Below are 18,454 nucleotides of genomic sequence, written 5' to 3'. Positions count from 1 at the left end.
GTATAGTTTTTGAGTAAGGATTCGAACCAACCTAAATTCTAGGACCACTTACAACTTGGTTTTACTCTTTTAGGAAACTAGTGAGTAACTTTAGCTATGATTGTATTAATACTATTACTTGGTTTCTTTTAATGCACAAAAAAATGAAAACCTTAAGTTACGTAAACATGCAACTAAGACAAGGTAAAAATTGACTAAGACAAAAGTGGAGAGTTAATTTTCCTCATGTGAAGATAACCTCTATTGTGTGATTTTAAGTTCTTGCATCTTAATCTTCCTAAAACTCATAGACAAGTCCTAATAAAGATTAACTTGATCCCTAACACTATGACTTATCTCTAAGATCATACATGCTAGCATGTAGAACCAAAGCAATGACTTATCTCTAAGCTCATCACTTTGATTTCTAACTAGACTCTACACCAACTACCATTTTGGGATAGGATGTAGGTCTAGTTGTTCTTGGTGTACAAACTTACTAAAATCAAATAACAAAGGTTATCCCTCACATGAGCATCATTAACCCCCCACAAAGGGAAGGTTTAGCTCATGATCCTTGGGATAAAAGAAGAAAAGTGCATAATATAAATATCAAATGAGAGAGAGAGAACAAAAAGAAGAAGAAACTATATATATATATATATATATATATATATATATATATATATATATATATATATATATATGAACTCACTTGCATTTAGATTTATTTTGCACTAGAAGAACACAAAAGTTTCTTCCATTAAAACTATTACAAGCTTTCTCTAAAAAAACTAAAAACTAAATAAAAACTAAGACTAAGGAACTAAAATAATGCATGGTAAAGGAAAGAAATCAAGGGAGTAAATGGAGTGTCACCCCTCCCCCCTTGTTTTGTTTTCTTCTCCATTTGAGAGAAATCTCCTTTCCTCCCACGTGAAACACCAAACCATATTTACTTCCTTCTTAACCACACAATCCACAACAAAGTGACACCTATCTTTTTTCACTATTAACACCTAATCTCATCTAACTTTATTAACTACATGCAAGGTGTCACTTTTGCACCAATTATTTGCAACTTTGTCTTGACTTGTATGATAACTCATCAAATCTTATGGGTCCACGTGCAGTCCAGTGGCGGTCTGGTCTTTTGACAATTTTACAACTTCCCGCCTATGCATAGAGTTCATCGCCCTGATTGTCTGAGCATCTCACTTGTCGCATTTGGAGTCCTGGTTCAAGAGGTAGGAGCTTCAGAAGTTTGATGCTTATGTGCGAATTTGTTGGGCTTCACATGGCTGATTTGGAAGAATTCATATATACATCGTTCCCTGTGCTTTAATGCAGGTTTAACCAATATTTTCATGTTTACTGCGAATACCTGCAAAAGTACGAAAATATACTCATTTCATGATTATTAAACACATAATTAACCAAATTTATATGTCTCAATGGGGTTTCATATTACAGTTTTGGGTGCTTATCAATGGGCTAAGTCTAAAAATTCTACTTCTAGTTTACTAGGAGTTTAAATCTCTCTTCTAGCAAAAATAGACAAAACTGACCAAGTACTATGGTGGTGCCTTGATAAATAATTCTATCAACAAGAACTACGTCCGAGCATAATAAATAGTCTAAGCAGTAATGAAATCAATAATATCAACTATCTATCAAACTCAACACTAAACAGTATAGAATTTATATCCCAAACTCATCATTAAAATTCATTTTTCTCATGCTACTGATATAGAAACAAAAATTGTTTTTGAAAACTAATTTTCGAAATTCATTTCTCAAGTACACCCTCACCCTACTTATGCATGCATTGACCTCAATGTATAAAGAAGCAAATAAAATGGATGAGAAAAAGGTAGGATATTACTATTGATGCCGACTATCAATATTTTGATCTTTCTCTATCATATAAAGGTTAAGCTCACAAAATAGAGAAAATCAAATACAATTAGTTCAAATCAAAATTAATCCTCATAATCAGCATTAGTCCTCATAATCATGTATCAGTATTTTTTGTTAGGTATTTTTACTAAAAATAACACACAACGGAAAAGGAAATCCTAACATTAATTTGAAAACTATCGGACCTTAAAGCATGGGTTCCTAATCAAAATTTTGGGATATTTCAAAAAAATTTGACACGAAGTGATAACAATTTTTGGAATAGATGAGATACGAAATGAAGTGATCGGAATAATTGAAACGAATTTTTTTTAAAAGAATGATCAGGAGGTAGGTCTTTTTACGTCAGATCCCCAAGACGTAATGTGAGTCTTTTAAATTAAGTCAGATTCTCAAGACTTTTGAGTCCTTTATAGTCAGATCCTCAAGACTAGTATTCCCACCCACTAGGTTTCACTTTGTAAGGATTCTTCCAATCTCTCTCAGTAGGTGATTGACAAAAGTATATCTTATACCAACAATTTTATCTTCATGGTTGTAACCCAGGACAAGTTTCAGAATGGCAATTCTTACACCAACCTAGCTTATGCACTCTCCTCTTACATGCAAATGAACTTTTACCAAACCCTACACGAGCGATAGAAATAATCTTCCTTTGAAGGTCAATGGGGAGTAAATCCTACAAACTAACAGGTGGTGAACACTTGATTTCCATTTCAAAACTAATCTCTCGACAACATGCTTACTTCCTGTAGACATTTTATACTCAGTCTACTAGAGTTATGAGACTTTGACTCCGGCTCTTGCAACTCCTCTCAGTAAAGGATAAAGTTATGAAAATCTAAGGGCCCGGCTATCGGTGGCACTTATACGAATGAGATCCTAAGGAGTCAAGCTTACGACGCTTGGCTTCCTCATGCAAAAAACTTAAACTAGATAGAGTAACAGGTTCAGCAAGACATATAATGTAATATTTAAGGTGTGTAGGTGACTTACCCCAATTTTCCACTTCAACAGTGGTCTGATAAACCGAATCCTTGAGAAAAATGGCCTCCACATCTCCAATAGGTAACTCTAGAAAAGGCTTCAGTCGATGAGCGTTGACTTTGAAACGAGTCCTTCTCTTTATGTCTTCTACTTCAATAGCTCCAAAAGGTGTGACATGTCTTACTACAAACGGTCATGTCCATCTAGATCTCAACTTTTCATAAAAATTTCTAGACAAAAGTTGTAGACCAGAACCTTCTATCCATGTTCAAATTCTCTCTTCAGAATTCTTTTGTCATGTAATGCTTTAGTCTTATCCTTGTAAATCCTTGACTTATCATAAGCATCACTTCTCAATTCCTCTAATTCACTGATATGAAGCTTCCTCCTTTCTCCTGCTTGATCTAGGCTGAAATTCATCTCTTTCACTGCCCAATAGGCTTTATGTTCTAACTCAACAGGTAGATGACACGCCTTTCCATATACCAAACGATAGGGTGACATCCCTATGGGTGTTTTGAATGCTGTTCTGTATGCCCATAGTGCATCTTAGAGTCTAAGAGACCAAAGGATTAACTACCTTTTCCAAAATACTCTTGATTTCCCTATTCGAGACTTCTGCTTGACCATTAGTCTGAGGATGATATGTTAAAGCTAGCTTGTGAATTACTCCATACTTTGCCATAAGATTTCTAAATATATGGTTATAGAAGTGAGAACCGTTATCACTGATGATGGCTCTCAGTGCTCCAAATCTTGGTAGAATGTTCTTCTTCAAAAAGTCCACGACGACTTTATGATAGGCGGTCTTTGTAGGAGCTGCTTCAGTCCACTTTGAAACATAGTCCATAGCCAGTAGAATGTAGGTCTCACCAAAAGAAGGCGGAAATGGTCCTATGAAATCTATACCCCATACATCAAACATTTATGAGATAAGGATCGGTTGTTAAGGCCACTCGAACCTTTTCGAGGTCTTACCCAAAAATTGGCATCTCGGACATTCTTTGCAATAAACATTTGCATCTTTAAAAAGAGTAGGCCAATATAATCCAGCTTGTAATACCTTGTCTGCAGTACGTTGCAGGCCAAAATGTCCTCCGCAAGGCTGATCGTGACAGAATGATAGAATGGATTCCTGTTCCGATTCTGGGATGCATCTTTGAATAATCTTATATGAACACTTCTTGAATAAGTATGGATCATCCCAAAAATAATATTTGGCCTTTTAGTATAATAAATCTTTTTCTTGCTTGCTCCAATGTGATGGTACCTTGTGATAGGGTTATATACTAAAAGCATTACTTTTGTATTAACTCTAATTCTTTATATTTGGAATGAGAATCATATGGGTAAATGTTATGCATATTATATATTTTATTAGTTATATGCATGTGTCTAATACTTTATATTGTAGATGATATGGTGTGGACACACAGAAGATCATATCATCAGTACCTTATAAAGTATAAGTAATCGTTCACAACCTAGATGGATTTGGACAAACCATTGGTACAGTTGTAGTATAATATGGTATTAGTCTATCTTGACTATAGAATTACACTAGTACACTTTGTCTGTATTAAACAGGACCAAGTGAGGTTGTTTCTCCTTATATTGACTATATAAGAGAACAAATGCCTCTGTTAATATGGATGCTTGTCCACCTAATCTGGATATAATAATGGGCACTTACATGTATTGTACATTGCTTTAAATCATCAATGAGTGAGATTCATATGTGAATCAACAAACTTGATGGATTGGGTAATGACATTGTATGTAAGGTATGCTATTGATTATAGAAGGAATCCGTGTCCTGCAAGAAGTCGGGTTGATGATGTCCCCTTGAGGAGCTCAAAAAGATTGTCATGTAAACCCTACAGGTGGATTTATTCCGATATGACAATGAGGTTAAGTGGTACTACTCAAGGACATAAGAAGTTGATTAATGTAGTTGTCAGTAACTTGACTTAATCAACGGACATTCGATATCTTAAACACGGGGAGATCAACGAGCATATAATATGGAGCCCATAAACGCTGACACATAATTTGGGATTAGGGCGGTAGTGCAACAATGTCCTTTAGTGGAATAAGCCATTTGTTGACAGACTTGGGCCGTGTGTTCTGGGCGAACATGGGAAGCCCAAGCCCGTCAGGAGGCCCAACCCTAATTTCTCCTCATGGTCCCTGTTGTAGCCTATAAATAGAATAATCTCTCTCTGGCCGAAATTGGATCTATCTTTGTGAGAAAGAAAGGGATTGGTAGATCGTTATCCAGACAACGTCCAATCTGTTCTAAAGGAATACAACAGAAGATGAAGGGGTTGATTTTGGATTTGATAAAGCTTGGATTCTCAAAGTTATCTAAATCGGATTCAAAGGTATGCTTTCTATTCAAAATTGTGAGAATCCCATTGATTCCGCTGCGCGTGGGTTCTCGCAGTTTGTAGAAATATTCATTCTGAAATAACGGTTCCTACAATTGGTATCGGAGCATGTAGATTTGTTGGTAGATGTAGAACTATTCTAACATGGTTTTGCAGGCATTTATACCAACTGTTATGGTCAGAATGATTTCTAGAAAGAAATGGATCGTTTTTTATTTTATGAAAAATTGATCGTTTTTACAAGTTTTGATTATCAATGGATGTAATTTAAATCACGGTATGTATCGTGCTATTGTTTTTATCATTGATGTAATCTATTGTAAAGATCAAAAGATCAAGATTTGGATTGATATAAATCTGGATCTGAATTTTTTTCATTGGAATGCTGGTCGCGCTGAAGTGATTGGAAGTGAGCGCGGGTCACGCTGATGTGCCTGGAAGTCGCTGAAGGTGTGACCGAAGGTCGCACCCTTCATGGCAGAAAGATAAATTTTTTTTTCTTCTCAGATGAGATGATATTTGTTTGCTATTCGGGGGTCTATGAAGTAATTTCTTGAGGTTTCCAGTGAAGGAAACAGGTCACGATTTCTAAAAAAAAAGTTAAGGAAACAGTCGGACTTTGCAAAGGCAATAAAAAGAGTTCGGCGAACAGGATGGAGCAATGAATATGGGCCATAATAGTTGGGAATTTGTTTTCCATTTTATTGTTCATATTTGATTATTCTATATGCATGTTTTTATTTGTGGATGTTTGTTAAAAACTAAGCCCACATGAATAATAGATAACATGGACATAGGCCTGACCAGTAAATAGAAAGATCCTCAGTTCTAAATAACTAAGTGGGAGCGGGAATTTAGTTTCGTATAAATCCCAAGGTCTCCATTACTGGTTTGTTGGTAATGTAATTATACTTGCGCGTCGGTTTTAGTGCCTTCCTCCATATCGGATGAGTCTAATTACGGATTACCATAACAAACTTCTAAAGGACAACTATATGAAGTTATTAATGTATGAATTCACTTCTCTATCTGAAGGGATTCATTACAAATAATGGACTAAGAAGTTGAGTAATGGTATACACTTAGATGCAAGTAATGGTATCCTCCCCATAGGAGTCACTGCTATTATTTGTAGGACCAAAGAAGGTCAGCATTTTAGTTTTACTTGTCTAGATGGAATGTGTCCACTTTAGTGAGTGGTGTGCTGTTAAATTGACGAGAAGTAGAACTAATAGGAAAAACATCTCTACACGAATGTAGATAGGGTACACGTCCACACTATCGTGGCTTACTACATCTCGGTGTGTAGGGTGCTGACTGGTTAATTAATTGATTTTTAAGTTAACTCCATAAGTATTTCCACGAATGTAGAATGGTAAACGTCCACACTATCGTGGCTTACTACTTCTCGGTGTGGAAGGTGCAAGTGATAGGTTGATTACTTAATTAATTTTTGTTATTAACTCAAGAAGTTTTTGCCCTACATAATAGTTATTTTATGTGATTCTCAGGTTTTCGAAATGGTTACTTTCAACCCACTAGCAACTATTCTTAAGGAAAACAAACTTCTTGGCCCTAATTACATAGACTGGAAACGCAACTTGGATATCGTGTTGACTGCTGAAGAGTACAAATATGTACTCAATGAGGAATGCCTACCTAAGCCTGAAGATATTGCTGGAGAAGAGGAGAAAGAAGCATTTAAGAAGTGGAACAAGGCAGATGAGATGTTACGGTGTTACATTCTGGCATCTATGTCAGGTGTGCTGCAACATCAGCATCAGGCCATGACCACGACTTATGATATGATGCTCAATCTCAAGGAACTCTTCGGACACCAGAATAGGGCTGCTAGGCAAACTGCCATGAAAAACTTGATGAGCACAACTATGATTGAAGGGACTCTTGTAAGGGATCATATACTCAGGATGATGGCTTCTCTAAATGAGTTGGAGATCCTTGGAGCTGATATCGATGCGGAAATGCAGGTCGATATCATTCTCATGACGCTGCTTGAGAGGTTTGAACCATTCCGCCTTAACTACAACATGAACAAAAGGTTGTATTCTTTGGCGAACCCGATGACGAAACTTCGACCGGTGAGAGTCTCTTTAAGCGAGTTATGTTCAGTTTATGCTACCGAAAGGTTTCTACTTCTACGCCTAATAGCGGAAAGAAGAAGAATAATGTTCAGAAGCATAAGAATATGGCAAAGAAGGGCATGGGACCTCAAGGAGCTGTGAAAAAGCCTAAGGGCAAATGCTACAAGTGCAAGTAGTCAGGACACTGGAAGCCAGATTGTCCTCTTCTCAACAAAGAGAATAATGGAGGTATGTCTCATGCACTAGTAGTTTAGCGGTGTTATCTACCAGAACTTGGTGTGTAGATACGGGAACCACTAACCATGTTTGCATTTCGTTGCAGAGGTTCCAAAAAACCAGAAAACTTAGTGCTGGAGAGATTGCCTTATCTTTGGGGATGCTACCAGAGTAGTAGCTGTTGCAGTGGGAGATGTTTGTTTATCTTTTGGTAGAAATAAGACTAAGGTGTTAAAGAATTGTTTTTTTGTGCTTAATTTTAGAAAGAACTTGATTTCAGTTTCTATATTAATTAAGGATGGATATTCAGTTTCTTTTAAATGACAAGATTGTCATTAAGAAAAATAAACTTTTTATCTGTTTTGGTACATTAGAAGGCAATTTATACATCATTAATCTTATTCCACCCACAATGCATTAAATTTTACCCCAAGTAGTATTATTCTAGAAGTATTGAGAGGAGAGACATTAAACCTACTTCAGTACCAATTGTACAAGAATAGGAACCATAATATGTCACAAATGACGTACAAAAACAAGAGGTGCTTCGTCATAGTGGGAGGGTTGTTAGACAACCAGATAGGTGATTGGTTTGGGAATATTTAGACATAACCACTGATAACCAAGATCCTGATCCTTGGACCTACAATGAAGCACTCCAAAATAGAGATGTAATATCTTGGCAAAAGGCAATGAATTCTGAGATGGAATCTATGGATTCTAATCAAATCTGGGAGCTTGTAGAGCCACCCAATGGTATAAAACCCATTGGATGCAAGTGGGTCTATAAAATGGATGTCAAGATAGCTTTCCTTAATGGAAGTCTTGAGGAAACCATCAATATGGAGCAACCATAAGGATTCATTGAAAAAGGTCAAGAGCATCTTGTTTTGTACAAGAAATTTGATGGAAACATAGTGGTAATTCTTGTGCTTTATGTAGATGACATCTTACTTATTGGAAACAATGTGAAAGTGTTGTCAGACATAAGGGTATGGTTATCAAAGCAATTTGATAAGAAGGACATGGGAGAAGCGGGTCACATCCTTGGGATCAAAATTATAAGAGATCGCAAGAAAAGGATGTTGTGCTTATCTCAGGCTACCTATTTTGATACTATGTTGACTCGTTCTAACATGCAAAACTCCAAGAAAGGTTTCTTGCCTTTCAGGCATGGGTTTCCTCTATCAAAGGATATGTGTCCCAAGACACCGAAAGAGATAGAGGACATGAAAGCGGTTTTTTTTGCTTCGGCTGTAGGAAGCTTAATGTACGTCATGTTATGCACGAGGCTAGACATCTACTTTGCCGTTGGCATGGTTAGCAGATATCAGAAAAACCCTGGACAAGGGCACTGGACTGTGGTAAAACATATACTAAAATACCTGAAAAAGGAGTAAGGATTATATGTTAGAATACCATGCAGATAGTTTGGTTCCCTTAGGGTATACAGTCTACACTATCGTGAACTCCAAAAGTATTTCCATGAATGTAGAATGGTAAACGTCCACACTATCGTGGCTTACTACTTCTCGGTGTGGAGGGTGCTGAAGGGTCAGATAGGGACAAGAGTAAGTCTACCTCAGGTTGTGTGTTTACCTTGTGAGGTGGAGCCATAGTATGGAGGAGTGTCAAGCAGAAATGCTTGTCTGACTCCACCATGGAAGCTGAATATGTGGCAGCCATTGAGGCAGCCAAAGAAACAGTTTTAGGTCTGGAACTTCTTGTAAGCAAGTAAACACATTGAGCGCAAGTACCACCTAGAAAAGAGGAGATGTTTATGTTACCAAGATAGCATCAGAAGATAACCTAGCTGACCCCTTGACAGGCATGTTGAGGTGATGGGAATCAGATGCTTGGCAGCATAGCTTTAAGTATAAGTGGGAGATTTGTTAGTAGTATACTAAAAAGCAATGCTTTGAGTATAAATGGGAGATTGATAGGGTTATATACTAAAAGCATTACTTTTGTATTAACTCTAATTCTTTATATTTTGAATGAGAATCATATGGGCAAATGTTATGCATATTATATATTTTAATAGTTATATGCATGTGTCTAATACTTTATATTGTAGATGATATGGTGTGGACACACAAAAGATCATATCATCAGTACCTTATAAAGTATAAGTAATCGTTCACAACCTAGATGGATTTGGACAAACCATTGGTAAGGTTGTAGTATAATCTGGTATTAGTCTATCTTAGCTATAGAATTACACTAGTACACTTTGTGTGTATTGAACAGGACCAAGTGAGGTTGTTTCTCCTTATACTGACTATATAAGAGAACAAACGCCTCTGTTATTATGGATGTTTGTCCTCCTAATCCGGATATACTAATGGGCACTTACATGCATTGTACATTGCTTTAAATCATCAATGAGTGAGAGTCATTTGTGACGTTCACAAGAGATGGTGCAGGCAATTTTCAAAAGATGATCCAAAAACGGAAAAATCGTCCATAAAAACTTCCATATATTTCTCCACCATGTTGTCAAAAATACTCATCATGCATCGCTGAAAAGTCTGGTGCATTGCATAGACCAAAAGGCATACGATAGTAGGCGAATATTCCGAACGGACATGTGAATGTGGTCTTTTCTTGGTCCTCAGGGTGAATATGGGTTTGAAAATATCCTGAGTAACCATCAAGGCTTGTCCAACTAATCTTTCTAACATCTGATCGATGAAAGGCAATAGAAAATGATCTTTCCTCGATGCGTTATTCAGCTTCTTGTAATCGATGCAAACTCTCCATCCAGTTTGAATCTTGGTTAGAATTAACTCATTGTTCTCGTTCTCGATCATTTTGGTTCCAGACTTCTTCGGCACAACTTGAACTGGACTAACCCATTGACTATCAGAAATAGGGTAAACAATGCCGGCATCAAGGAGTTTGACGACTTCTTCTCAAACTACTTCCTTCATCTTCGGATTAAGCCTCCTCTGTGGTTGCTTGGAAGTCTTGGAATCCACTTCCAAATAAGTTCTATGTTGAACTATCATAGGGCTGATCCCCTTGATATCATCAATTGTCCAACCAATAGCTGTCTTATATTCCTTTAAAAGTGCTACTAACCTAGATTCCTGCTCCTCAATCAAATCTGATGCAATGACTACTGGGTAGGTTCCCAAATCTCCCAAGAAAACATACTTGAGTGTAGACAACAAAGGCTTCAATTCTAGCTTAGGCGGCTCCTTAAGCTCTTTAGATGGTCCATCAGGTGTAGGCGATTCAAACTTTGCTTTGAACTTGCTGTCATCCATGACAGGTGATGAATCCAAAATCACATTGATTGCCTGGACACTAAGTTCCTCATAGTCTGAGTCTGTCAGAGGTTTCAATAACACATCACCAGGATATGAATTAGTCAAATAATCCTATGATAATGCATGCCTCCTTCACAACACACACCTCCTGCGGTTGCTGTAACATGTGGAAAACATTGGTCTTGACTCTCATATTACCAAAGGATAACATCATATTATCGTTTCGACATTTGATGAGTGCATTTGCAGTGGCCAAGAATGGTATGCCTAGAATGATTGGTATCTGCCTACTAGATGTAGGTTCTGTGTCGAGTACTATGAAATGAACCAGATAATAGGTTCTGTGTGATTGATCCGTGAACTTGTCGATATCCTGTAAGTGCGTACCTCTGGGGATTGGTCTGAATTCTCATGTTTTTTCTCATGGGGACCTCAAGTGAGAGAAAAGGAGTAACTTAAGTTATTCTAACCCAACGATCTGGTGTGCCTGTTTTCCTAAAATAGAACTTTTAGTTTAGGTTTCGAGATCCTATCTTCTCCTCATTCCGCTTCTTTCCTTTTTGGGGTAGCTTCAGACCAACTGTGAAGGAGAGTCTGATCTTTTTCTATCAACCATTTCGTTATGGCATCAACTTCCTCATCCCACCCCTTTCATTCCCCATCTCCTCCTTTTCTTTGGAGCTCTCTGTTCCATAACTGTAGCTCAGGTTCGACAGCAACTACTGCTTTAAATAGTTGCGCTCCCATCTTTGAAGATGGCGCTACTGTAGTTCCGCAAGATCTCATAGATGAAAGTATAAGTGAATGGAAAGACACGGTGGCAGGGTATTTCTTGGATAAGAGGTTGGGTTTTCCTTTTGTTAAGAGTACTTTGGAAAGAACTTGGAAGCTCAAAGGTACAATAGAGATAACTATGGACATGGATTTTCTTTTCATCAAGTTTTCTATGATTGAGGACAAACAAATGGTGCTGGAAGGTGGTCCACTCTTCATTGCAGGGAAGATATTTGTAATTCGGCCTTGGTCACCTGAGATTGAAGGGCAAAGGTCCAATATCAACACTGTTCCTACTTGGGCAAAAATCGTCAAAGTCCCAAAAGAACTCTGGACAAAGAATGGCCTCTCATACTTGGCCAGCTTGATTGGTGAGACACTCTGTATGGATGGAGCTACATCGGAGAAAAAAAGGCTTGACTTTGCAAAGGTATGCGTAACTATCCCCCTGGACTTTGACTTCCCTGCATCAGTAAAGCTCAAGCTTGGAGGTCAACATGTTTTTCTGGATGTGGAGTATCCTTGGAAGCCTCCATCTTGTACCATCTGCTGTCGGTTTGGGCATGCTACAAACAAATGTCCATCCTTGATACCTCAAGTCTGGGTTCCTAGGGGAAGAATTGCAAGAGTCCAAGAAAGGACAGTATCAGCTACAGCTACGAATTTGGTAATTTCTCCTGATGTTGTTGTTGCTGCCTCTGCTTCAAATTCTGAAGTTTCTCCAGCTGCTGCTACAGTTTCAACCTCTGACAATTGTCCTGACGCTGTACCCAGCACATCTAATGTCAATATTTCTACTGCAAGTCTTAGCCCCGTTTCACAGTTGGTATCCTCTAAGTTCGCTGAGGCTGGACATGGTGACACAAATGGTCAAACAGAAGTAGCCCCCAGTAGCAGAGGGCTGCTATTAGCTACTCCGCCACTCCTTGTTAGGAACTTTTCTCCTTCTGGAGGCTCGCTGTTCAGGTCTTTTCATGGTAATGCTCCTTTTGCTCTACGAACATCTTCAAACTCTGCAGTATCTAGAGACAGACATAGAGAATCTGGTCCTCGACGAAAAGAGGTAGTAATCTATACTTCAGCTTAAGAGTAAAATGAGACAGCAAGGATTGATGACAACATCCTAACTAAGGAAGAGCTGTTTCACTTTAATGTTGAGAATAACACTTATGCAGCCCTTGTCCTTGAGGAAGAAGGAATAGCTGATGATGATATCTCAAAGTAGCATGATGAACCATTTGATAACCATAATGTGATATTAAATCCATCTCCACCTCTAAGAATGCCATCACAGGTTACCACTAGAGCTCAACTATAACAGCAGCAACTTACGAGCAAAAGAGGTAAAGGAAGGGTCAAAGACTCCGGCAACAAAAACAAACAAAAAAGATAGTTTTTATTTTTATGAAGATATGTATATATAATATTAGAGGAATAAATGAACTGAAAAAAGCAAGAGATCTCAATATTTTTAGAGTTCGGAATAAACTATCATGTTTTTGCTTCCTTGAAACGAAAGTCAAAAGAGAACAATTTCAAGGTATTAGTAATGTTTGCTGTCCTTCCTGGACTTTTGAGAACAATTACTCTAGTGATATCTCTGGTCGTATATGGCTCACTTGGGACCTTTCTAAGCTATATGTCACCAAAATCCTGGAAAATGCTCAATTCATTCATGCTCAGGTCACTATTCTAGCTACTTCACAAGTTTTTCACCTGACGAGTATCTATGCAAGCAATAAAAGATCTGAAAGACAGCTACTCTGGCAAGATATCATCAACCTACATGGCACAGTTACTGGGCCTTGGTGTGTGATGGGTGACTTTAATAATGTCCTTTACTCTCAGGAAAGGATCAGCTCAGAATTGGTTCACTCGAGGGAAACTACTCCTTTTGCTCATTGTCTTAACACTGTAAGTCTTTATGATAATCACAACTCTAGTGGATGTTTTTTTACCTAGACTAACAATGGTGGTGGCTTTTTTTGAAAGTTGTCCAAGATAGACAGGTGCCTGATCAACCCTATGTGGGTAAACATGTTTCCCTCTTCTGGAGTTGAAATCTTACCGCAAGGTCTCTCTGATCATACTCCGATAGTGTTAACCCTTTCTAATAAGGTTACTTGTAGACCTCCTTTTAGATTTTGTAACTACTGGTTGGTCAATCCTTTATTCAAGGATACTCTTTGCAAATGTTGGTCTATACCAAATCAAGGAAACCCTTCTTATATGCTCTCCAAGCAGCTTAAACTTCTAAAGGATAATCTCAAAGGATGGCCTAGGCTCAGCTCCACAGATCTTCAAAATTTGGTGAACATTGCAAAAACAAATCTAGAAGAGATACAAAAGCAGCTGCATGCAAAGCCTCTAGACATTCATCTATTCAATCTTGAAAGAGTAAAGAGGTTGGAGCTATGTTCTCTCATGCTCATGGAGGAATATGACCTTTTAAAAAGAACTCACACTGATTGGCCATCCTTTGGGGACAAATGCAATTCTTTCTTTCACAACTCTGTAAAAGAAAAAAAGACTAGGAATGGTCTATTATTGATTCACTATGTAGGAGGGACAGGACAATGTGGCCGAAGCATTCATCTCTTATTACACAAAGCTCTTGGGTGAAGCCTCACTATCTACATGCTCTCTCCAGTTCCTCGAGTAGCTAGATCTCAAAGTGTTAACAACAGATATGGCCAATAACCTGGTGAAGGAGATTTTAGACTTGGAAATTAAAGAAGCCATTTTATCTATGGATGATAATAAAACCCCAGGACCAGATGGATTTAACTCTTTCTTCTTCAAGAAGTCTTGGGATATTGTGGGTAAGGATTTCATTCTTGCTATTAAGTATATGTTTTCACATAAATCTATCCAGAGAGGTACAAACTCTACTCTTTTATGCTTAGTACCAAAAACTCTTGCACTTTCAAGGGTTGATGAATTCTGACCCATTGCTTGTTGTAATACTATATATAAATGTGTTACTAAGATTCTTACAAGCAGGATGAAGGAGTGTATCGCTTTCTTAATATCTGGAGCTCAGCCTGCTTTTGTCCTAGGCAGAAACATCCAAGATAATCTCATTCTGGCCCATGAACTTATTCGAGGCTACTCAAAGAAACATGGAACAAGAAATTGTGCTATCAAGATTGATATTAGGAAAGCATTTGATTCAGTCAACTAGAATGCTATGGAAATGATTCTACACAGTTATGGATTTCCCCTTCTCTTCATTGACTGGCTTTTTATGTGTTATGGCTCTCCAACATACTCTATTATTATAAATGGCACTTCAAAAGGCTTCTTTGAAGATGAAAAAGGTTTGCGACAAGGTGACCCTATCTCGCCATATCTGTTTGTCCTTGTTATAGAGATACTATCTGGTTTTCTAAGGCAAGAACTCTTCTCTAGGCAGATTCATCCTCACTCTAAGTGCAAAAAATTAAGTATCTCTCATCTGTTTTTTGCAGATGATGCCTTCCTATTCTGCAAAGCTAGCTATGAAAGAGATACTCCTAAAATTTTCACAAGTTACAGGACTGAATATAAACTCGGCCAAATCCACTCTTCTTGTTGGGTGTATGTCTCAGGCTGCTAGTGAGGATTTAGCTAATGCAATGGGCATCTCTCTCATATCACCTCCAATCTCTTATCTTGGTCTTCCCTTGACTTTAACAAGACTTGGCATCAGAGATTGTCTCCCATTGGTGGAAAGATTAACTTCTAGAATCTCTAACTGGAAGAATAAATCTTTGTCCAGAGCAGGTAGACTAGAACTCATTCAATCAATGCTGTCGTCCTTTCAAGTTTATTGGTCCAAAACTTTTGTGCTTCCTAAGAAAGTTCTTGACAAGGTCTCCAAGATTTGCAATAGATTTCTTTGGTCTGGTCCTAACATGACAAACAAGATGCACCATGCAAGTCATGAGGTTCTCAGATACTCAAAGGAGCAGGGTGGTTTGGGCATGACTGATGCATGAACATGGAATAAGGCTGCATATTGTGGGTTAATATATAGAATTGCAGTGAAAGAGGACTCTTTGTGGCTAACTGGACCTTGAGCCAGCAGATCAAAAAGCAGTTTCTCTGGACTATGAAAATTCCTTCAAGCTATTCCTGGGTATGGAGAAGAATTTTACAGCACAGAGATATAGCTCGGAATCATATTAAGTATATCATTGCTGATGGCAAGAATACTTGGTTCTAGCATGACCTATGGTGCACAAGCAAACCTCTGTGGGAGATACCTGAAGAAAGGAATCTTATCAATCTCAATGAGGCTGCTAAAGTTAGTGATGTATTGGAACAAGGTGAATGGTCTTCAGCTATCTCTTCTCTCCCAAATGGACATATCAAGAATTCCATTCTGGGGACTGAAGTAAATAGATACCTTGAGAAAGATGAGGTGGTATGGGCTCCTAGTACCACAGGTGAATTTATAGTGAAATCTGCGTATGCAGTACTAAGGAAAGTGCACTCTAAGGTGAAATGGTATAGAGTGGTATGGGGGAAGCTCTCTGTACCTATGCATTCTTTCACTTTATGGCAGTTACTCTCAAATTTCCTTCCTACTCAAGACAGATTGATTCAAAAGAATGTTTTGGAGCACTCTGTATGCAGTCTCTGTAATGTCTCGACAGAATACTCTAAACACTTATTTTTTTATTGTCAATATTCAAAGAAAGTGTGGGAACAAGTTAAGAGAAGACTTGGGATAGGTGGGATTGTACAAGGCACTACTGAAGAATGGTATAAGATTTTCAGACTTTGTAGAATCAACTCCTCCAGTGTTGATATCTATAAGGCATGCATTGGTGCTACTATTCATGAAATCTGGTGTGAAAGAAACTAAAGGAAGAAGGAGAATCAAAAGGTCTCAATGCAGCAGTTAAGCAACAAGATTATGTCCGACATGTAGCTATACCTCCAAAGGAATCTATCAGATGTAAAAGAATCGGCATCCCTGAGAATTTTGGCAGTGAGATTGGGGCTTAAGCTAAGCTTCAAAGGCTCAACTCCCAACTGGATCAAAAGGGCATCGGCAGCTGAGGGATCATTCATGTTAAATATAGATGGTTCTGTCCAAGAAAATGGAAATGGTTTTGGAAGGATCATTAGAGATGCTCTGGGGAATGTTACTTTCGTATATGCAGGAAGTTCGCACAAGCCTTCGGTCCTCTATCAGGAGCTCCTTGCTATTGCGAAGGGTATTCAGTATGCGAAGGAGATAGGAATCACCGAGCTTGAGGTCAACTCAGACTCCTCAGTGGCCATAAACATCATTCGGGGCCTAAGTAAAAGCCCATGGTACTGTTTAAATTTAGTGGCCCATATTGAAGCTCTTAGAAACCAATTTGTCAAATGTAGTTTTAATCATGTATATAGGGAGGGAAATCAGGCAGCTTATTACCTCTCCAAGTTGTACAGATCACAAGTTGATCTTGACATTTCCTTTTATCCTCTGCTTCATTTTACGTTGCATAATATTGTGGAAGAGGATAGAAAAGGAACTATGTACTTGAGATTTTCTTCTTATACAAGTTGAGGTCTTCCATAACCTCTAAACTTTTGAAAAAAAAAAAGAACCGAATAATAGAAATCTTCGATCTTGACTATGACGTGTTCAATGATTCCTCTAGGTATCTTCACTGATCTATCTGCCAACTGTAAAGTAACATCAGTTTGTTTTAGATCCTTCAACCCCAACTTCTCGTAGACGAAATAAGGTAGAAGATCCACACTTGCACCTAAATCTAATAAAGCTTGCTCCTCTAAAAAATCTCCAATTCTACATATAATAGTTGGACTTCCAGGATCCTTCAGTTTCACAACTGTTAGATTCTGTAGGTATGATGAACATCTTTGAGTGATAAAAGCTTCTTTCAGAATGTTGGTCTTCTTTTTCACTAGATCTTTCACAAACTTGGCATATGAGGGAACTTGCTTGATGGCTGTTAGAAATAGGATATTAATCTGCAAATTTTGAAATACATCGTAAATTTCCTTGTACTGGTCATCCTTTCTGGTATTCACTAGTTTCAAAAGAAACGGCGCTAGCAGCTTCTTCAATATATGTTCTCTTCTTTCGACTTCGGTTGGTTTGGTAACAAATAGTGCAGTGATAGGTGGAGTCACTCTTTATGGCTTCTTCTTACTTTCTTCCACATTAGTTCCTTCAGCTTATCTTTCAACAGTTACTTCAGTGGGTGGCACAACATTAGATATATCTAGAATGTTAGAACTGGGTGGGATGGTGGGAACATAAGTTACCTTAGGCTACGCATAATCTTTTCCTGGTTCATAGACAATCTTGTTATTAACCTTCTTGCCTGACCTCAGAGTGGTGACAACATTAACTTGATCATTCGACTGAGTAGTAATCTCCAGGTTATCCACTTGCAAGACACCTCTTCCTTTCGGATTTGGCTCCAGCTGGCTTGGTAATTCTCCTTTCAATCTCTTTATCAAGGCAGCAGCGATTTGCCCTATTTGGACTTGAATGACACTAAAGTTATTCTCCAGCTTCTGGATTTTTTGATTTGTCTATTTCAGCTCTTTGACAATGGTGGTGATGGCTTCTTCCAGATGTAGGATAACTACTTTACTTGACTAAGGCGTAGGGGCATTGTATCTGCTCATTAGATCTGGTACTAACTCTCTATTTGTGTTGGCTTGATATTGGTGGTTTTGGTATGACTGTTGATTTCTGTATGGTTGCTGGTGGTCTTAGAAGTGATACTAGTTATTCTGGAACTGATTAGACTGATTCTGGAATCCTGGAGGAAAATTCCTCTAATTTGTATTTTGTGGC

General features: G+C 38.1%; 1 protein-coding gene across 1 annotated transcript; it reads left to right on the top strand.

The window, feature by feature from the left end:
- The first annotated feature begins 16,702 nt into the window (after positions 1 to 16,702).
- LOC147475390 (uncharacterized) lies at positions 16,703 to 17,188 on the top strand. Its single transcript, XM_086585397.1, has one exon. It carries the CDS (start codon positions 16,703 to 16,705, stop codon positions 17,186 to 17,188), a length of 486 nt encoding a protein of 161 aa, XP_086441523.1.
- Positions 17,189 to 18,454: the final 1,266 nt, after the last annotated feature.

Source organism: Coptis chinensis, chromosome 9 (assembly GCF_015680905.1).
Source record: "Coptis chinensis isolate HL-2020 chromosome 9, ASM1568090v1, whole genome shotgun sequence".
Taxonomy (NCBI): Eukaryota; Viridiplantae; Streptophyta; class Magnoliopsida; order Ranunculales; family Ranunculaceae; genus Coptis; species Coptis chinensis.
Note: the sequence above shows the minus strand (reverse complement) of the source record. Positions and strands in the feature narration are given on the sequence as shown.